General features: G+C 43.4%; 1 protein-coding gene across 27 annotated transcripts in view; it reads right to left on the bottom strand.

Annotated features, from left to right (window-relative positions):
- LOC126281198 (tropomyosin) overlaps nt 1–22,922 on the bottom strand; it is a 147,722-nt gene that overhangs the window by 53,278 nt on the left and 71,522 nt on the right. For 4 of the 27 annotated variants that reach the window (XM_049979913.1, XM_049979912.1, XM_049979908.1 and 1 more), the window contains exon 1: nt 16,008–16,856. The exons of 11 other annotated variants lie outside the window; for them this stretch is intronic. In XM_049979913.1, the coding sequence (XP_049835870.1) occupies nt 16,008–16,841 (834 nt within the window). In that variant the 5' untranslated portion in view covers nt 16,842–16,856. Of the gene's footprint in view, nt 1–14,247; nt 15,764–16,007; nt 17,134–22,922 lie in introns of those variants that run through there. 12 more of the 27 variants (XM_049979935.1, XM_049979932.1, XM_049979931.1 and 9 more) reach the window with 10 other exon arrangements.

The following is a 22,922-nucleotide window of genomic DNA, read 5'->3' as shown; positions in this document are numbered from 1 at the left end:
GAGCAATCAAACGACATACCGTCGAATAACATCTCACCACAGAAGTAACGATTCGTGTGTGTCCACCAAGGAAGAGGTGCGAGCATTATAGCACAATGGCAATTCCAACCCGCGGTAAGAGCAATTGTAAATGGATTAAATTTGAGTGACATTTCTTGAGAAGAACCTTCTAAAGCCACGAGAAACAAATGCTCGTAAGCTGGCCCTGTCTTTGCCACCGCGAAACGTACGGAGGTAACGGCGACGACCACTACTGGCCGAACAGCCAGCGAAGAGTTAATTGCCGCTGTAATCAGCCGCTGGAGATAAGATTCTCCACCGCTGCCATGCAAGACGGCGTGACGTCATTTTATAGATATCACACACAACTCGCCGCAGCCTCGGTAAATGAACGAAAAGTGTCCCCTTACACCGTAGCCTCGGCGCCAGACGCAGTTAGTGTCCTACACAATGCGCATTTGCGTACGTAGTATGTACGATGTCTTTCCTCGTAGTTCCCGCAAAATCTTGACTATCATCATTACAGGCCAGCGTTCAGAATTAAACAAGTGGAAAGTCTACGAAAGCTCTAGCTCTTACATAAAACCAGAAACTGGATAACAGGAAGGACAACTTTTCGAATCCTATAAAACCTAAATATCCAACTTGGCACATCCGAATTTATGGTTCGTAGGAGGCTGTTTCACATTCCTTTCTTTTCTAGCTCATGTTTGAAAAATCTTATTTCTTTCAGCTAGCATACCAGTAAGAAACGCAATCTGAATGCACTTCATCACTTTTCTATGAACAGATGTTTCGCGTATGAATCCTCACTGGATAATCAATAAGCTGCAAATAAAATAGTCTTTACGTGAAACCCATCTTAGGAACGAGCAATTCCTTAGTGCACGGTAACTGCCATTCCAAAGTAAAATACTGGCATGTAAGGCGAGCAACAAAAACTATCACCTGCAACAACATTGGCTACAAACAGCGGCTTAGTTTAGAGATATTGCTAGCATGTGGATGAACCACTCAATCTTTTCCCTGTAACTAAGGAAAGCAGATCACCAGATGACTGAAAATACTGAATCATCGGACCCCATTTCATGTTATACGCCTTAGTCATGCCGCCCACCCGCCCTTTTCCCGACAGCAAATGCGTCAGATTACATACTATTCCGCTTTTCTTAGTAAAAAATTTTCCTGCAGCTCTTGTAATCTCATTATTTCGAGTCACTGTAACTGTTCCACGAGATGAGAGTGTTTTAATAGATAGTATCCTTTCTAATTATTGAAAAAACAACGTTCAATTCCTCTAGTGACTAGAGATTTCTTCAGCAAAATCTACACCGTAGAGTTTACGGTCCCCTTCTGCCATTTATGACTCAAATGAGAGGTCTGCAGCAAATTACGGTAGTATGTTTGAATTTTTCACAGGCTCCCTTTACGGTAAGGGTCAGAATAAACGGCGCTGCGTGACAGCCAGACTATGTACGACGACAATTAGCATTTTAGTCGCGCTCCTTTCCTTGTAGGGCGCCTCTGCGACCGGTAAGTCAGGAGTCAGTAGCTGGCAACCATCTTTACATACTCGTATAACATTCAAGCCATACTGGCTTGTCAGCCACCTACGCAAGACGATAACGCAAACATCCCATGACTAACACCGACCAGCGCAGGAAGGCAAGCTGTTATCAATTATCTGCCTTCGTGGAAAAGGCAGAGTCATCGTCTGTGTCCGCTGTTAAGTATATTTTTCCTTAAATAGCCATATCAGAAGCGACTAAGAAGTTGCTTCCATCCCCCATACACGCTTTTAATTCGGGCTTATGTGGAGAAGTTACTACTGCATATCTAGGACACATCTTCAATCCTAAAATCTCAATTTTTCTCCTCCCTCCCTAAAAAATTATAACAACCCGCATTACTAAGTACACAGAACGAGCCAGTTCCTAACACCACAAAACTGGTTCCAGTGATTTCCTTCAATGAACGATACAATTCCTACCGGGGTTTCATTCGTAGGACTCTCCCGTTTAACATCGCCCTAAAAGTTTATTGCTGGTGATTTGCTCGTCGGACAAATGCCAGTGCAATATTGTTTCCTACACAAATCCGTCAATCCCTTCCAGTGTAACATAGACGGACAGCACAGACCCACGTTAGTATCACAAGACTCGAAGTTTAAGGACAAACAACATAAATAAAGCAGGAAACACGAGGTGCCTCCAAATTAAGGTTTTGAAAGACTTAGCAACAAAGAAACCATTCATCCAAAAATGGACGCACTGGGGAGAAACTTCAGCATCGAGGTTGTAACAAGAGATTACTGTGGAGTGCAGAATGTGGTTTTCATTTGGAAAAATCCAGAACAACCAGTGCAAGATTTAGAATTGAGTCGGCCCATGAGACAGTAGCTCAGAGTATTTTTCTCTAAGCTGTGTTTAAGGTGCGGTACGCTCAAGATGCGACAATTGCCCATTACTGTCACTTAAGCAGTGAGAGATCAAAAATTTCATTAACTTTCCAGTCGTCCAGCGAATATTACTGGGTTACTTTTAGTATTGTACTGGTCATCGGCCTCGCCTTGTTCTTACTGCATTCGAATTTAGGAAAAAACTAGTCCAATGGTGATTCAATGATAAATCCGGGCAGGTTAAGTTTCTAATTTCGAGCACTTATTCATTCCAAGAAGAAACGTGCAACGTATTACTTTCTCCCACATACTTCTTGTGAACTAATTAGGGCGAGAAAATTTAAGATGTTCGATGTCGCGGGGCGCTTTACCAACAATCATTTCTCCGCGACGCCATTCGTGAATGGAACAAGAAAAGGGGGAAAAGATAGTCTCAGAAATGCCCTCCGCTACATACCGCAATATGCTGACTTCTAAGAAGAAGCAAACACACTACGTGGAAGTCATTAGAGGTCGCAGACGATCTTCTCTAAAGAATATTGCAGAGATTCTAGTTGGGCGAATGAGACATGGAACACGCTCTTCCGACTACAGTGTCAGGTATTCTCAAAGTTCTGGGGTACATTTTCTCCCTAACCAAATACCCCTCGTCGAGTTCACGGATAATCTGAAACGATACCCCCCCTCTCTCTTTCCCTTGTTCGCGACCCCCCCCCCCCCCCCCCACACACACATGTGCATAATCAAGCGAGCAACTTATTCATAGACAACCTGGAACCATTCATAATATTCTCAGTATACACTCCCACACTCTTTGTAGATAGACTGCATTTCCCTAGTATTCTGTCAATAAACCGATATGTGCCGCCTGCTTCACCTACGATTGATCCTCCGTGATAGTTTCATTTGGCTACAAAGTGTTACATCCTAGTATTTGTTTGATTTTACCTATGCCAACTTTTGAATCGGTGATACTGTAGTATTAAGATGCGTCTTTTTCGTTTTGTGAAGTGTACAAAACGGAAAACTTAATATCCTATGACTACACTTTTCACATAAACGAAACATGTGTAAGAAGTAACGAGTGACAAAGACCTCGGGACTAACGGGAAATCTAACCAGATACGTTTGATTCTCTAGTCTGGTACTCGCGAATAAGTGGCAGCAAACAGCTGAGCATTTATTCGATGTTCTTGCACTGCAATATGTTCATGTACTGTGCTCTACTAGCCAGCTGGCGGGGATGTTCAACTTTGCGTCATCACACGACACAGCAACGTGTGTGCGTTAGAGACGCATGTTGGATTGGCAGTACGCGGTTTATCCCTGGAGACAACGACTGGTCGCTTCCGGCAGTTGACGAAAGCGCGTCGGCAGGACCGGACCGTTGTAAGAGGCTGGGCATATGTGCGTGGGCGCTTCCGGCCTGCGTTTGTGCGTGCGCGCCCCGCTGTGGCCGGCCGAGCATTGTGCGAGCACAAAGCGCGGGGGCGGAGGCCGCTGACGGTTTTGTGCGGCAGGGCGGGGTCGCCCGTGGGAACCGAACGGAACGGACCGACTGAAGCGGCCGCTGCCACCTGCCCAGTGACTCCCAGCGCCGGAGCTTCCGCACGCCGCTAGCCGAGGGCCGGCACGAACAGGTGCCACGAAGCGCAGGAACGACGCGAACCGCAAGGCGCGCGCATACTAACAGGAAAGCGCGGGGCCCTCGTCTCCTCACAATGGGCGGAACTCCATACAACTGTTTAACCTTGCACAGGTGTCTGTAGAGCAGCAACACACTGCCGTACTGATCGACAACGAACGCCTAATAGGACAAATTTATCCATGCTACTGGTAGTCTAGCTCTGTAGCTGCTATATTCTCTTGTTGAAAATGAGGTGGGCTGATAAGTTAATGAATGAGGTGGTTCTCCGAAGATTCGGCAAGGAGGGGAATATTTAGTGACAAGAATAAGGGACAGAATGATAGGACATCTGTTAAGACGTCAGGGAATAATTTCTGTGGTACTAAAGGGAGCTGAAGAGGGTGAAAACAGTACAGGAAGAAGGAGATTGGAATATATCCTACAAATAATTGATGGCGTAAGTTGCATTTGCTACCCTGAGATGAAAATGTTGGCACAGAAGAGGAATTTGTTGCGGGAGAGAGATGAGGGGCAAGCAGCCACTATGTGGGTGGATAATAAATTACATTGAGAGCTACAACAACTAGCCACTTTGTATACAGCTTTATTTACACCAAGGCACATTTCGCAATTTCGCCCATCTTCAATCTGCGTAATACATTTTTATCTTCAATATAACCTTTTGTCGTTTTGTCGACTGCATTTGAAGCCCCCCCTCCCCCGCAGTGCAGAGTGTGCTTTACTTCTCCCAAGGTGATTTTCCAGATTTTAAGTTACGTTTGTACCAGTGTTGGTTTATGTTATTTTCTGTAACTTGCACTTCTTTCTTTGCTTTTTATATGCGTAAGCCCGCATGAACCATGGACCTTGCCATTGGTGTGGAGGCTTGCGTGTCTCAATCATACAGATAGCCGTACCTTAGGCGCAACCACAATGGAGGCCAGACAAATATGTGGTTCCTGAAAAGGGGCAGCAGCCTTTTCAGTAGTTGTAGGGGATAACAGTCTGGATGACTCACTGATCTGACCTTGTAACATCAACCAAAACGGCCTTCTTGTGCTGGCACTGCGAACGAATCAAAGCAAGGGGAAACTACAGCCGCAATTTTTCCCGAGGGCATGCAGCTCTAATGTATCCCTCAATGATGATGGCATCCTCTTGCGCAAAATATTCTGGGGGTAAAATAGTCCCCAATCGGATTACGAGTTAGGACTACTCAGGAGGATGTCATCACTTGCATTCTACGGATCGGAGCATTGAATGTCAGATCGCTTAAATGAGCAGGTAGGATAGAAAATTTAAAAAAGGAAATGAATAGGTTAAAGTTAGATATAGTGTGAATTAGTGAAGCTCCGTGACAGGAGGAACAAGACTTCTGGTCAGGTAAATACAGGATTATAAATACAAAATTAAATAGGGGTAATGCAGGTGTAGGTTTCATAATGAATAAAAAAAATAAGAGTCCAGGTAAGCTACTATGAACAGCATAGTGAACACATTGTAACCGAGATAGACATGAAGCCCACACCTATTACAGTAGTACAAGTTTATATGTCAACTAGCTTCGCAGATGAAGAGATTGAAGAAATTTATGATGCAATACAAAATGATATTCAGACAGTGAAGGGAGACAAAAAATTTATAGTTGTGAGGGACTGGAATTCGATAGTAGGAAAAGCAAGAGAGGGAAAGTAGTAAGTGAATATGGAATGGGGTAAGGAATGAAAGGGAAATCACCTGCTAGAATTTTGCACAGAACGTACTTTAATCATAGCTAATACTTAGTTTGATAATCACGACAGCAGATTGTATATGTGGAACAGGCCTGGAGACACTGAAAGGTTTCACATAATTATATAATGGTAAGACAGATTTGGGAAGCAGGTTTTAAATTTTAAGACATTTCCAGGAGCAGGTGTGGACTGACCACAAAATGAAGAAACTGCAAAAAGGTGGGAATTTAAGGAAGTTTCAAGGAGCATTAGGGAACAATTGACAAGAACGGGGGAAAAAAGAGCAGAAGAAGAATGGGTCACTTTGAGACATGAAATAGTAAGGGCACAAAGTATCAAGTAGGTAAAAAGACAAGGGCTAGTAGAAACAGATGATATACTGAATGAAATTGATGCAGCAAATGAAGCAAGTGAAAAGGAATACAACCATCTGAAAAATTAGATCGACAGGAAGTGCAAAATGGCTAAGCTTGGATGGCTAGAAGACAAATATGAGGATGTAGATTCATATATCACTAGGGATATAGACAGTTACTGTTACTGGGAAATTAAAGGGACCTTTGGAGAAAAAAGAACCACCTGTATGAATATCAAGGGCTCAGATGGAAAACCAGTTCTAAGCAAAGAATGGAAAGCAGCAGAGAGGTGGAAGTAGTATACAGAGGGTCTATAAAAGGGCGATGTACTTGAGGCCAATATTTTGGAAATGGAAGATGACGTAGATGATGAAATGGGAAATATGAAAACTGCATGACGAATCTGATTCCATTACAACTATTGATAGCCTTGGCAGAGCCAGCCGTGACAAAACTAGCATTTGGTGAGCAAGATATACAAGACAGGCAAAATTAACTCAGACTACACGAAAATTACCAAATTATGAGTTGAATAAGCCACAGCTGCAAAATGCTGACACGAATTCTTTACAGACAAATGGGAAAACTGGTGAAAGCTGACCTTGGGGAAGATCAGTTTGGATTCTGTAGAAATTTTGGAACACACGAGGAAATACTGACCCTACAACTTATCTTAGAAGCTAGATTAAGGAAAGGCAAACCTATGTTTCTAGCATTTGTAGACTTAGAGAAAGCTTTTGACAATGTGGAATGGAATACTCTCTTTCAAATTCTGAAGACGGCAGGGGTAATATACAGGGAGGAAAAGACTATTTACAATTTGTACGGAAACCAGATGGCAGTTATAAGAGTCGAGGGGCATGAAAGGGAAGCAGTGGTTGAGAAGGGAGTGAGACAGGGTTGTAGCCTCTCCCAATGTTATTCAATCTGTACATTGAGCAAACAGTGAACGAAACAAAAGAAACCTCAAGCATGAATTAAAATCCATGGAGAAGAAATACAAAAAAATCTGAGTTTTGCTGATGACGTTTTAATTCTGGAAGAGCAGTTGAACGGAATGGACAGTGTCTTGGAAGGAGGATATAAGATGAACATCAACAAAAGCAAAACAAGGATAATGGAATGTAGTCGAATTAAGTCGGGTGATGCTGAGGGAATTAGATTAGGAAATGAGACACTTAAAGTAGTAAAGGAGTTTTGCTATTTGGAGAGCAAAATAACTGATGATGCTCGAAGTAAAGAGGATATAAAATGTAGACTGGCAATGGGAAGGAAAGTGCTTCTGAAGAAGAGAAATTTGTTAACATCGAGTATAGATTCAAGTGTCAGGAATTCATTTCTGAAAGTATTTGTATGGAGTGTAGCCATGTATGGAAGTGAAACATGGACGATAAACAGTTTGGACAAGAAGAGAATAGAAGCTTTCAGAATGCGGTGAAATAGAAAAAGGCTGGAGATTAGATGGATAGATCACGTAACTAATGAGGAGCTACTGAATAAAATTGGGGACAAGATTAATTTTTGGCACAACTTGACTAGGAGGAGGATTCAGATGGTAGGACAGTTCTGAGGCATTAAGGTAAAAACCAATTTAGAATCTGAGGGGAGAGCGTGTGCATGTGGGGGGGGGGGGGGGGGGGTGATGGTGATAAAAATCAGAGGCAGATCAAGAGTGAATACACTAAGCAGATTCAGAAAGATGTAGGTTGCAGTAGTTAGTCCGAGATAATGAAGCTTGCACACACTAGAGTACTATGGGGAGCTGCATTAAACCAGTCTCTGAATTTAACAACAAGAACATGATGCATAACACATACTTTACACCATCAATGGTTCAGAGATTCTAGAGGTATGTGAGATATGCCTACAAAATCAAAAAAGCTTTTACAATCTACTTGATAAAAAGCAACTGCAGCAATCAAAATGCACTCTGTGAAAGTGGAGCAGACTAGACCAGGTTGCAGCAAAATACACATTCACTATTTTCTGAATGCTTCCCATCTCATCATAATGTTCTACAAAGTTTCTTAAAAAAACAGACGGAAAACCATCTCTTCTTGTAGACCTTTTTAATGCATGCAGCTGGTATTTGAAGTCCTAAGCCTTGCAGTTACTTGTCGATCACAAATCTGATTGAAGTTCTGCACAAAATTATACATGTGAAATGGGTAAGAGCCAGGAAAATAACATTCTTCGGCAAAATTTATACCACCCCTCAGATGCATGTAACACAGGAAATGTACAACAACTGAGAATCAGTCTTTCTTCTTAGACATGTGTGAAGAAAGAAGAGGTGACAGGAGAAGGGAATGGATGGATAAAGAAAAAAAAGGGGGGAGAGAAGAAACGAGGATGAGAGCTCGCAAATTTTCATTACAAATTGTTTACTGCTGATATTTGCTTTCATTCTTAAACCGTCCAAAGACCGAGTTACTAAATACTTTTGAAGGCATTTTTAGAGCTTTTTAGTTCTGAAAAGAATCCTCTCTCATAGGTCTCTACTACTTCGCCTACAAAAGCGTAATACAACCACGTACAATGCAAGAACATAAGTTAGTATACAATGGAATGTTAATGTTCTCAAGCACTAGCTATTAAATCTGCAGGGCTCGAGTCCCAAATGGTCTCTCAGGGATTCAATCACATCAGTGCCACACATTGCAACGGATTGTTGAATAGTTAACACCACGATCACTAACCCAGTAGGTTTTAAGGAAGTGTAGACTGATCACAGAGAATCTTTCAGGGAGCTATATGTAGGCACATCCAAAAACACTTCCATACTGACAACTCGTTTCCAATCTCTGACGCGATATCGCCCGCCCCCTGCTCTCCTCACATTACATACAGTGGCAAAAATTATGCCTCTTCGAATGCGAGCCGAGATGGCTCTAAAAGGACACCATCTCTTTTCGAAAACGTTCTAGTACCCAAATAAAAGACTGAAACATATTTTTTTGGGCTTTCTCCCTGATGGGTAGAAACTGAGAAAGGACGCAGCCGTCTGTTTCGACTTTGGATGCTCCGATGTCATTCCTTTCAACACTACGAGTGTGTGAGTGCTACGTTGCTCTCACCACCAGGTTAATTATTAGTCTTTGAAACTGAGTAACTTAGCATAGTGTATGAGGGGTTCGGAGGAGCAATTAAACTGTTCTGTGCGTGAGTGGTTCGCTACCTTGACTAGTAATTAGTTGGCGCGGCTTCGAACCTTGGTGTCACCAACATTTACGAAAAATCAAATAATTATAAACTTAATTATATTTAAACTGTTCATTTTATAAATGTAAAATGAATGTGTTCAATTTGCTTATGATTACTATTTTTGTAACTCAAAAGGATACAGACCACCACATTGTAGCATAGTGGCAAAATTTCGCGTAAGCCACTATTGACATATGCAATCAAAATTGGTACAAATGAGACTTGAAATCTGGAAAAAATGCATAGGGAGGAGAACCAGAAGTGGGGTGAGCACCGATGGGAGTAAATTGTTACAATAATTAGAAATAACCGATATTTGTGTCGTTTCTATGGTTTGGTCTTGCTATGTTGGGTGATTTGAGTTCTGATGTCAAATCGCCTGTAGGGGTTGAGATAGTGAAGGGGAGGTGACAAAACTAGATGGAAACGACAAATATTAGCACCGAATCCATAGCATTCGAGACAGACAATGCTAAGAGTTCTGAAACAAACTATACATAGGGGTGGTTTTGGTAAAGAAGGCATGAACTTGTGGAACAATTTCAACAGCATTTGTAAAATACACACATCCAAATGCGGAAAACTTGCCTAGATACAAAGGAACACGACGGAGGGTGGGGATGTATGGGAAATCACCGGAAGGCTTCCATGGTCGTTTGTTGGACAAGTGATAGTTCCTGTGATGTTGCACCCCACTGTGGAGCAGGGCTTAACTGCAAGCGGGCAACGGTGTTGTGCCATAACCTAATCTAAGAGAAATAGCAGTTTCCCCATAAGCTGGCAATAAACCATTTAGTTTAAATAATATTGTCGCGAGATATTACAACAGTAAGTGAAACAGAATCACTAATCACGCCGGCCACCAACACAAAGTTCTGAAGATACCATGCACTGAGAACGACTATATCGTATGTGTTCCTTACGCGCCTCTCAGCTAAGCTATGAGCAAATAAGCGAGCAGAGCTGGGCGGGTCTGTGACGCAACCGCAGGCCACGAGAAGAGGCGTTGCTAACGCGAGCGAACGGTACAACACTCCATAGGGCTGGCAGCTAGCTACATAGCTTACAGCTGGCTCACTTCTTGGAACCACTTGGCTCCGCACGTTTCCCAGAACTGGCGAAAGAGCTACTCTGGAGAATGCAGGGCACATCGAAACCATGCAGTAGTACTCTAACACCCCCCCCCCCCCCCCCAGGAATAACATAAGAAAACTGTCAAACGTAGCACAAAGATTTTGGCTGACGCATAGTATGCCATTTAAATCAAATGTTCCGAGCACCCACCAATCACTACGTTTTACGAATGGCACACACCACATCTCATATGTAAAGTGTCATACATGAATACAAAATTTCAGTACGTTCCAAACATTCAGCATATACCAGGCGTCGTGTGTACTGGTCATTCTTCCGTAACTGAGGCAGGAAAACTTGCTTCAAAAATCGGCAGGTGTTGGGTAAATCTGAAGAGGTGTCTGATTTACGTCAGGTGAGCGTGGAAAGCAAGAAATTTGTGTTCTTTTACCTGCTCAGTGACCTGGTAAGGTTCGTTACGACACTCTGCACATTGAAATGTTTAAGTTCTGCTGTACGTAATGAACCCCCCTCCCCTTCCAACGGTCTGTTATGTACTGTGGTCGAACATTGCCGACTTAAAAACACTGCCTCGAAACTAACTACACATAAGCAAATAACATTGACAAACTTTTTTATACTCCAGGCACTATTCCCAAAAGTTTTTCACTTCTTCAATACACATTGTATTAAGGCTAATTTAGCTATTTCTGTTACCAAAAGTTAACCACATAGTTTCCGAAATCTCCACACGATAATGACAAGGTATGAATGAAATTCAGCTTTATGATTACCAAGCACTGTCTGCAACCGATCGCATGTGAAGCTAGAACTAAAAGTGTCAAAGCACCGCTAGCAACCCGCGTCACCCACCAGCGGTAGTAAACGGGATGTTTAAAGAAGATATAGAAAGATTCCCAAGCGTCGGAAAGTAACAATTTCAACTAGCTTTTATTAACAACTAATTGTGGTTTACTACCAAAGGCGAAGATGGAATTATGTCTTAACTACAGAAAGTCTATTCCTAACAAACAAATATGACTACGCTCAATCGGTAAAATACTAGTTACCTACACTTCGCGGCCTAAGTTTAAACAGGAAGGTAGACGAGAAATTTCTGGTCTATGCTGATAGCACTAAAAACTGGACATAAACTATGGCTCGTCATGGATGGAGTAAAAATAGGCAGCGCTTTACTGAACAGTAAACACTCCTGGATTTACTTCAATGATTTAGGGAATTAGTGTGTGTGTGTGTGTGTGTGTGTGTGTGTGTGTGTGAGCAGGGTACTCACCCCTATACTCAGTGTCAACCACTGTGATACATCTACATCGCCCGATAAGATAAACTGATCTACTCTGTTAACCTGTTCTCAATGGCAACATGATATTTCTAGTAACAAGAGAACTTAAAATTTCCACACACTGGTAACCGTCGTTGCCTGTTCCTATAACCTGTTATGAAAGCCCAGCAATCAAAGAGTATTGGGATAAAACATTGTAATGTCTTCTCTTCCTCAAATTGATAACTCGGAAATATTTCGCTGCTGTCGTAAATGAATGGTACAACAGTTCTGATATGAAAATTTTGCTGGCAGCAACTGTTAAGGTCACACTGATCACCCCCACACAATCCAATACCAGACCTCCATGGAGCTCCAAAAAGTACAAGAATGAATATACGGTCCCTGGATCTGATATGTCCATTTCAAATTGTCTGTATAGAGTTGAAAAGCCTATAAGTTAGGCTCTCACTTGTGACACGAGCTTTCTTCAATAACAGAAACCATCTCTAAACACTGTCAGCCCCTGTGAGCAAATGCGCTAGAGAGCTGAGGTAGACAGTTTTCGAAACGACACAGCATTCCGCAACATCGTCTCCTTCCGTTTCCTTTTATGATATACGACCCAATTCCTGTGTCAAGCTAAGAACCAAGAGTCCACGACACTGCGCAACATGGGAATTACTGTACTGTTGCTGATATAAAACTGGCGTGAATTGGCTAACCATCACGGGCTTACCTTCACAAATTTGCTCTTTTAACATCACAGAGAGCAATCGAAACTGAGGGGTTGGGGGGGGGGGGGGGGGGGGAGGAGACAACTTGCATAAATTTTACACTGTTCTCAAGTACGACTGCAAATCGGTAGCTATCTACAACCTATACACATAAAAAAAGTTCCACGTTTGTATTTGTTGTTTTAATAACTGAAGCACCGTACACATTTTGCATACTGATCTGGCCGCCTAGAAAGCGTACACATAAGTGTAGCGTATTTTCCGATGCACTGAGAAAGCAAAATTTCATCACGTCGTATGCACATCCGACAACAAAATTATGCGCGACAAATCGCATGCGGCCAAATAAGTCCAGTTAAGACCGGGCAACATAAGTTTAAGCTCTTAAGTACTTAATTTAAAAGTTTATATGCTATTGTTGCGCAGACTGGTTGTATATTAATATTTACGACTGGAATTTTGCATGGCATTATGTAAATAATTACTACTACACAGTGTGTACAGTGTGCCACATGACTGCTCACTGTCGCCAACCCGCATTCACATAATAGTTATATATTACCATTCTTATCTGAACTAAGAATAAAATATTACAGCCGTCAAATTTCTTACTCGTGATAATGGTTTGTATCCCCTATGAGCAATTGTCCAAATAGATTATTATACATTTGAATTTTTGCTTTCGTATTTTCTATGCATCATAAGAGACTGAACTGTTAGCGATTGTTTATACTAAGACTGCGCTGACAATTGTCGACAATTTCGCAGCGCCTTCGTTGAATTGCACTCCAGGATTAAACAAGTTACTTTGCCCAGAACATGTGAACAAAATTTTGTTCTTTAACGTACGGTTGAAATAAACTTGCGCTGCACTAAAAAAACCGAAGAAACAGGACGCAATCACATTAACTTTACAGGATACAGTCGTCTCATCATGAATCCTGATCGTGTAGAACTAGAATCTTAAGCAGTGGCACGCTTTGCATTGAGTGGTAGCGACCGCGCCCATGTGGTGCGGCTCTTCCTCAATCGAGTCTGTCCAGTAAGACTATTCAAGTCTTAAGTATCGGCCATCAACCCACTAAAAAGCAAATATAAGGAGTGTTTTGAGACTGTAGCAGTAACCGCCCGAAATACAACTTCACTAATTTTACGTGAGGACGAGGTGGTTCAGTACGCCCAGGCGCTTATCAGTAGCGGGAAATGAGGTCATAGCAGACGGTCAAAAAATAACTAATGCGGCCGATCAAAAGAATGATTGAGAGGTCTTACAATTGCTCTCTGAGACTCTCACTTATGACTTTCCGCTTTGCAATGATTTCTTGCTTCGTACTTTAACGGAAATACGTTCGATTTGTGTACCTTATAACAGGTATCTACTCAAAGTAATGTACATTCCAACAAGGGGTGCAGTTTCAACGAGAATCATGAAGAGATATTGTTCTCACTGTTCTTAGTGAAAAATGTTTTATCCACATTAAAAATTTACGCATTTGTACCACTACATCCAGCACGGTTAACCGCATACAATTCTTCAAATGTGGCTACCAACTGTCAATTCTACAACCCCGAAACCTTGCCCTCTGCGTGATACTTCACTTTACAGCCTTTGCCTCAAGAATCGATAAAAGGTGAATAGCCTTCGTCGAAGACAGGTCAAGTTATGTCCCCTTAGCGAGTAGCAGTTTTCGCAACGAACGGCCACACGAGCTATCTTAGTGTCTCTAAAGCTCAACATAAAATGAGAACAAGTTAGAATGACAGCATTCCTTAAGCAAAATTCCAAAATACACTTCTCACAGTAATACAACTGATATTAGAGTTTTGATTACTCACTTCTTCACGGCGGCGGATTTCGACTTGCAATCTTTTATGGTACTCCTCACATTCATCTTTGTATTTCTCCATCTCCTCTTTCGTCTGCCGCATCTTTTTCTTGAGCACATCTAACAGCGTGCCCTGTTGAACGTTAGTCGTCATATTGCCGAAAGAAAATTCGCGCCCGAAAGTCGAAGATCAAAGAAAACGAGATCGTCGATTCACACGACGGAAATTCTCTCTACCTTTCACTATCTACACTCGAGTGAGTTACCGGTTCCACTTGCAGTTACGAGATTACACACACTGTATGAACGCAAGATGGTGGCTACGACTGCAACTGCTGTGGTCGACAAGCAAACGTTCCACGGTACGCGAACAGCGCTCCACCAAGCGGTCTGTTGTCGAAGCAGTGGCAACAGCACAGCGCGCGCAAGGTGGTTTCTCCCTACGCCCGTAAAACTAGTCCCTCCTCTTACTGTTCCGAAAAAGGATCACTTCATTGTTAGTGTGAATCTAAAACGAAACCTGTAGACGCTGGTTACAGATAACATTTCAAAACCACCCAACTGAAACAAGTAATTGCAAGTAACGTATGAAATCAGAATTTGAACACACACACATTCAGGAAAGCTCATCATTGTATCAATCCGCGGCAGGGTGCCGTCAAAGGCAATAGGGAGGGGCAGCGAACAAATGACGAATGAATCGCGTAGACTGAATATGCCGGAAAATTTAAATCCATGTGAGTCATCCAGTTGCAAATGTGAAAACCAGTGAGAACCTTCAGTGAAAATTCAGATCAAATACCTGACTATATAACAATGCTCTGCAACATTTCCGGCTTTACATAGAAGATTGCATCAGTATGTGAGTAATGTCTAGTATGTAATGCACGAGAAGACATTTCAATATTAAGTGTATGAATCGTTAAATCGTGTTACTCACAGTACATAGTATACATTGTAACAATTATTTCTATGCTTAATGTATCTAACCACCCACTCTTATATCTAAGTTATTTGCCTCTTATCAATGCGTGTCGGCTTTAAGCATGGAACGTTTTTGCTACTCATTAAAATATTCTCAATTGATTGGCGAGACAGTTTTAAGACGGTGCAGCAATCTGTTAAAATAATTTTGCAGGTTAATTAAAACACACACACACACACACGTGATGAATAGGGAGAGAGAGAGAGAGAGAGAGAGAGAGAGAGAGAGAACGGGCGCACGCTTTAGGTTAAGTGACCATACTGTTGATACGAAAATCCGTAACAGTTCCGTCTTAAATTTCGCAAAAGTCGAAGAATGTTAGCTTCTAGATATATTGTAAGATTATAGGTTTCCAAATTTGGCATTTTTATCGTTGTCCAGTCCCTGACTGAACTGCACAGTGTTCCTCATAACCTATTTTATGAAGGACACAATGAGGTGAATGTCAAGTAATCTATTCAGATTTCCCTTGAGTACCCGTCGTGTTACGAAACATGAGTAACATATGTACGTGCTTTACTTCCCGGAGGTTACTCTACTAGCAGTGTCAGCATACCCCCACCCACGTCGTCGCGAATGCTATTGGCTCTCGTGGTTTATCACGTGACAATCGTTATGACACGCTTTACTTGTGTTTGTAAGTATATATCAGCTGACGTACGACAACCAGCTAATGTTTGCAGATACGGCACGTGTTCGGACAGCTGTCACTCTAAATAAACACTACCGTCCTCCTCACGTACACGGCACATTCAATTTCACTTTTAACACAAATTCATACTAACCCTTTTTAGCTGTGAGTTTTTAATGTTCTGAAGTTCATTTCTTATGATGTTGAACTTCATCATAGTATCGGAACCAAATATAGACGATCCGAAAGCGAAGCCAGGATAATCGGCGCATCTCCTCTGTCGAATTATTTCTCTTTCGGCGATGACTTCTGTTCTCTCGCTTGTGCAACGCAGGCGTGAGAGTTCTTCGGTCTCGGGGTCGTGCGCTTCTTCAGGGTCACTTTGGCTGCTACCTTCAGCAGCTGGTCTCTCAATGTTTCGTATGTCTACGTTTGGATCATCTTCACTTGGCGGCGGCGTCAGAAGTGGGACAGAAGTTGAATGCTGCTGTAGCGGCTGCGTTCTGGTGCTGTCATCTCTACTGCCAATGTTGCCATGGAGCCGATTCGTAACACTTTCCTCTGCGACGGAGACGCTAGTTGTGCTTGCAGAATTAGCGGTCGCTAAGGCCTCTGAAATTCTTCTACGAGCGCGATTGCGCTCGACCAAGGGGCTTCTGGCTGCCGGATGCCGACTTAATCCCCTGCCCCTGGGGGGTGTCAAGCTGTCGTTTCCAGACGGTAATTGTGGAGACCTTAAACTTCCTCTTCCAGGACTGTCAGCCATAGCCGTCAGCACCCCACGGCTGCCATCTTGGACTGCTGACGCTCCCACGGCGCTGTCTTGCGCTCCGCGCGCTGCGCCGCGGCCGCGCCGCCAACCACCGCGGCCACCGCCTCTCCGGTGCTGCCGCCAGCGGCGGTTGTGGTAACCCTGTTGAGGTTGGTGTTCCCGTGCGGGTGGCGCACCGCCGCGGCGTCCACCCGAACTACCCGACGCGTCTGCCATTTGTCGACGGCGCGAAGTTACCGCGAGCGGGGTTCGAACCGCGACATTCCCGTTGCGGCGCGGCATTGCCGGCCGACCGGCGACGGAGCACTGGCCTCATCCCTTGGCATTAGCGACGACGAAAACCGCGTGACTAAGGGGGCCATAGATGATGACTCGTGCGGTAAATCTGAACACACTACCCCACCCCTCCCATGACCCGACCACCCCTAACACCGCCACTTCCAGCTGATGGGTTTTCCGCCTGGAACGCAGCTGTCGTTCCTGCTATAGTGCAGACGGCCGACTGGTAGTTGTGGAGGGGACTCGCGCCCATTGGCCAGCCGCCATATTTGGCTCGTGACGATGCCCCCCACTGAGGCACACGAGCTATTTTCTGCCCCGAAAGACGCCCCTCGACAAAATTAGAACAGATCCTGCTCGAGTTACATGCGCGTGCGCCTGCGCCGAATACTGGAGTGACCGCACCACCCGAAAGGACCACACCGATTGCAGCACACGCTCCGCACAACCAAGGGAACTGCCATGAGGATCCTGACATGGGGAACTTAATCCCCAAGTACTTTGAGAGGGATTAGCCGAAGTAAAGAACAAGCAACGGATCATGTGCAAGAAAGAGAAACAGCGAACTCCACATGCGCGAGTGAAAATTTTGTCCTGGCCACGGCGCATACTACTTAAATACATTCATTGGTCCCTGCCTCTACATATTAAAAATAAAGCGTATCGAAAGAGATTTTCCGTTTCAGGTTTTCCTTCCTGTAAATAGGCCCGTAAATTAACCATTATTTTATTTTCCACTCAACCAATGTTGAGAGTAAAATCCTCTTTCATTTCTGTTAAACGCTCATTGTGTGAAATTCTTGAGTAATTTTACGGAGGACAACGGAATGTATTTTTGTTGATTTGCATTTGTCTGTTCAGAATGGACGTGAAAGTTTTACAATGACGCCTACCCCCACCTCTCTCTCTCTCTCTCTCTCTCTCTCTCTCTCTCTCTCTCTCTCTCTCTCTCTCTCTCTGGGCATGTCAAACACGCTTTTATGTAATGCGTACTATAATCTTGCTAAGTTGCTAGCTTCTTAAATCTTCAGTGCTGTGCAATAAGAAGAAAAAAAAAACAGCGATATATAAAGTTTTCTTTCGTGCTCTAAAATCGTGTTCACCTCATAGTTCATACAAGCCAGCTGAGGAACAGGTTGAACGGATCAGGGAAACATTCATCTGAAGCCCTCAGCGTCTTGTGCCAGCGCGGGCTAGGATTTCCACGACCAACTCTTTAGCACGTGCCGAGGGAATGCAGATGGAACCACATCGGATTCATGTGCACCAAGCCATTCCACAAAGCGATGAAACGTTTACGGAAACCGTTTTGCATAGCCTGCAGCGATTGACGGAAGACGATTTCTCCAGCAAGTTTATTTTCAGCGATGAGACCACTTTTTAGCTGAACGGTGTAGTAAAGCGGCACAGTGTGCGAATATGAGGAGAAACGAATCCCCACATTGCTTTCTAATGTCAAGGTGTTTTCTCAAGATTTGCAGAGGCAATGATCGTAAGATATTCTTTCCGGGACATGCTTCAGCGAGGCTCGTTCTGTGATTACTAGAGGACAGTGATAATTTCATTTTTCAACAGGATTATGCTCCATTGGTCTGCCACAACGATGTTCCTGAGTTCTTGCGTACTATAACAGTGGATCGATCGTGCATTAGCTGGCAATCTGCATTAGCTGGCATGCCTTCCCACGTTCGCCCAACCGAGTGATTTTTAACTGTTGGGTTACATCAAAGATTGTTTTCACATCTCTGCATCCCCACAACATCGCTGACTTACGATGACGTATTAGCGCAGATGTGTTACGTCTATGTGGCCACACTGGAGCAAGTGAAAGCTGTATTGGACTATGGACTGGTCGCGTGCCGTGTGACTAATGGCTCACACAATGAAAATTTGCAAACGTGACAGTCCAAACAACTTCATGAGTTATTTCCATGCATAAAATTATACAATATCTTATCTCTGCACAAATATTTTGTAGAATCACTTTAAAGCTTTTAGATGCTTTTTAAAAACATTGTAAAGCCTTTTAGGTCTCATTTTGCAGGCGGAAATATAGCAGTTTCCTTGGTACGATCCCGTAGCTGATGGTCGCTAGGGCAACGACGGAAACCCATTAGGATGGCAGGACAGATTTTAACTAAGTCTTCCTGGTATGAGGCCAATATTTTAACCTGAGCATCTCGCTCAGTGTATTACAATGACTAGACAATATAGCCTTGTGACAGTAACAGAAGCCCCCGTGCATGATCTGGAGGTTTGTTCAGAAAAAAACAGAACCTTTAACATTATTAATATACAGATTGTCAGTCATTCCCTTCAAAGTACTCCCCTATACCCACTTTTCCTAGCGGTGTTTCCATTCCGCGAAGCAGCCCTGGATAGCTTCATTTGACACGGCATTTATGGTATCTGATAAATTTGATTCGATATCCTCAATACTTTGAAAACTGTTTTAATTTTGGAAATAATAATTCTCAGGAAGCCAGCTCTAACTAGTTAGGAGGCTGCGAGAGGAACGTGATCTGATGTTTGGCATAACTGATGAGCTGAGAAATGAATGTGAGGGTGTGCTGTCATGGTGCCACAACTCTGGTCTCCTTTTTGTGGTCTTTTCACTTAACTGTTGCAAAATGCCTTTTGACAGCACACACGCTTCACTGGTTCACCTTGCTCAATTCCAGTGAAGTCGGAAAAAGCACCTATCACCATTGACATTGGATCGCTACTGACGTGCTGTCTTGGGGATCTTTGCCAATCATTGTGAGGTCTGAACTGTTGTCACAATGTAGTAGCCGTAAACCCAGATTTCGTTACCGTTCTGCGTCTTTGCTTGACTGTTATGATCCTTTGTTTGAATTTTGCATCGTCATTGGCCAATGACTTGCTCATGGAGTTCCCAAAGAACGTTCATTACCTTCTTTCTCTTGTTTCAAACGAGACAATTTTTTCTTCAACTCTACGCATGTTCAGTTTTTCCGTCAAACTTTCATGGAATGACTAACTTCAGATGGTAAGGACCTCTGCAATTTCTCAGACAATCTGCGATTTTCACGCACCATATCTTTGATTTTCTGAACATGATAGAAGTTGAAGTGGAAGTGGAAAGCCTTCCCGATCGAGGATCATGTTCAGAGGACAGACGATCACTTTTAAATCATAAAAACCATTGTAACATCGCGTTCGACCCAGAGCATCATATCCGTAAGCTTGTTTCAGAAGTTGAAATGTTTCTGTAAAAGTTTTCCCGAGTTGCACGCGAAATTTTACGTTGCATCGTTGCTTCAGAAAATCGCCACTAACAAATACGTTGTACTCAATATCACGAAAAGTAACACGATATCAACACTCAAAAAACACGAGCTTACAAAGGAGGTAAAGCGCAAGTTAGTGCTGCCAACCGCATATCACTAAGAGCTCCGTTGTGCCTAATTCAGAGTGTTAGATTATTTTCTGAATAGACCTCGTATGACGTGGCTGAATGACGTACACAACACGTTTACACGCGACAACTGAGGGACCACGAAGATGTAATTTTGGCTGTCGTATTTTTACATGTTAGTCCAGAATTGATTTTGCTAATCCGATCAAATATCGTTTTTTACTATCAGTTTTATAAGAGTTGTACCCGTCAATCAACTGCTCCAATTTCATCAGCGCAGTTAATTGAGGTAGTGCTCTCGTAATCTTAGTAGAGTGTTCGGTTTTCTTATAGACGTCCGTGACAGCTTGAGGAGGCAGCATATTTTACCCCAAGAAGAGATTTCTCATGAAGTACTCTAAGCCAGTTAGTGCGTACGTATTACGTCTTCTGAGGTCACACGCCTCGTGAAACGAAAGTGCGAAGTGGTCACTGGTGGAACATCGTTTAACATTTGGAAGACTTGGAAAGCGTAGGAAACTTTCAAATGAGTAAAAGTAAAGATGCAGTGCTAGAGAGAGAGAGAGAGAGAGAGAGAGAGAGAGAGAGAGAGAGAGAGAGAGACATCGCGGCAGACATTTCCATGAACACAGCCTCGCAGCCTTAACGCATAAAGCCTGCTGAGATGTTCTCGGAAGCGTTGTTTGCAGAAGCCACAATCCTCTGGCACGCTGAGGCTGAGGAATTTCTCGGCGCCTGGATTCCGACCCCTCGTTTCCGGCGTCTCTACAGGGCGCGGTAAATTTAGATAACGGATCCGCCCCTGATTCATGAAGCGTGACTCACGAGAGGATGTGTGTCCATAGTTGCCTTTCTTGCGGCTTAGGAATACAAGGGGGTTCCTATCCCAAAAGGAAGCACGCCTCCATTTGGTATAAGCGGCTGTTTCATAGAAACAAAATCAGATTAGTGGCTCTATGCTGTTTCACAAAATTATTTATTTAAACTAAGAGGAACTTACGCAGTTTCTGGCAGCTCAATCGCCACACGAACGTTAAAGAAATGTTCGCGAAATTGCGGAGATAGGCAAGGGAATTCTTGAGCTTTCAGTCAAGACGGGTGAATTCCGAATATGTGAGTTGGGAACAGCCAGTACAGTGTCTCGTCAAGAGCATATCACACTGTATTCTTATTCGTTCTTCGAGAGGGCTACAGAGATCAAGTCAGGATACGTGTCAAGAGCACAGCCTCCTCTTCAGTTTTTGTCTTTCTCGATCGCTTATCACACTGGACGGGAAACAGTGAACGATCGACAACAATGTATAAATACGCGCCGCATATTGAATTTTTAAGTAAATCAGTGGAGCACATTTACACGTACGACAAAGCAAAGCAACGGTTGGAAACATTGATTTCGAATTTGATTTTCATCTCTCAGACTCATATTCGGATTTACTTCTGCTACTTCATTCTGGAGGCATGATTTGCCCGAACGACTTTCCATGAACAGTATCCCACAATAAATTTGACCTAAGTGTTGCAACATTTATACAACAAAATTTTTCAACAACTATGCCTAGTATTTTCCATCCGGACATTCACTCATCCAACACAATATTCGTGCCTGCAGCGAGATTTAGTGACGGAACACTGACTAAAGAAATACGCTGAGGTGACAAAAGTAATGGGATAGCGATATACACGTTTGCAGATAGCAGTGGCATCGCGTACGCAGGTATGAAAGGGCAATGCACTGACGGAGCTGACATTTGTACTCAAATGATTCACGTGAAAAGGTTTCCGACGTGATTATGGACGAACGACAGGAATTAACAGACTTTGAACGCGGAATGGTAGTTGGAACTAGACGCGGGGAACGTTCTATTTCGTAAATGGTTAGGGAAATGAGTATTCCGAGGTTCACGGTATCTAGAGTGTCCCGAGAATACCAAGTTTCATGACGGCCTTTGCTAAACGACCGTTGTCAGTGTTAACAGAAAAGCAACATGGAGTGAAACGACTGCAGCAATCCCTGTGGGACATACGGCGAAATTTGGCGTTAATGGGATACGAAAACAGACGACTGACGCGAGTGCCTTTGCTGCAGCGCCTCTCCTGGGCTCGTGACAGTAATGGTTGGACCCTACACGATTAGAAAACTGTGGCCTAGTTACGTGAGTCCCGATTTCAGGTGGAAGAGCTGGTGGTAGCGGTCGAGTGTGCTCAGACCTCGCGAAGTCATGGACTCAAGTTTCCAGAATGAGATTTTCACTCTGCAGCGGAGTGTGCGCTGATATGAAACTTCCTGGTAGATTAAAACTGTGTGCCCGACCGAGACTAACTCTGAACCTTTGCCTTTCGCGGGCAAGTGCTCTACCATCTGAGCTACCGAAGCACGACTCACGGCCGGTACACTCAGCTTTACTTCTGCCAGTACCTCGTCCCACCTTCCAAACTTTACAGAAGCTCTCCTGCGAACCTTGCATTAACATTTGTAAAGGTGACCGCACACAGGACACTGGTGGGACTTATTCTTGAGTATTATCGGAGTGTTTGGGATCCGTACGACGTCGGATTGAACGAAGACATCGAAGCAATTCACAGGCGGGGTGCTAGATTCTTATCGGTGAGTTTCTAAAAACACGCAAGTGTTACGGAGA

Source organism: Schistocerca gregaria, chromosome 7 (genome assembly GCF_023897955.1).
Source record: "Schistocerca gregaria isolate iqSchGreg1 chromosome 7, iqSchGreg1.2, whole genome shotgun sequence".
In the NCBI taxonomy this organism is placed as follows: Eukaryota; Metazoa; Arthropoda; class Insecta; order Orthoptera; family Acrididae; genus Schistocerca; species Schistocerca gregaria.
The sequence above is the reverse complement of the archived record's forward strand: the minus strand, read 5'-3'. Positions and strand labels throughout refer to the sequence as shown.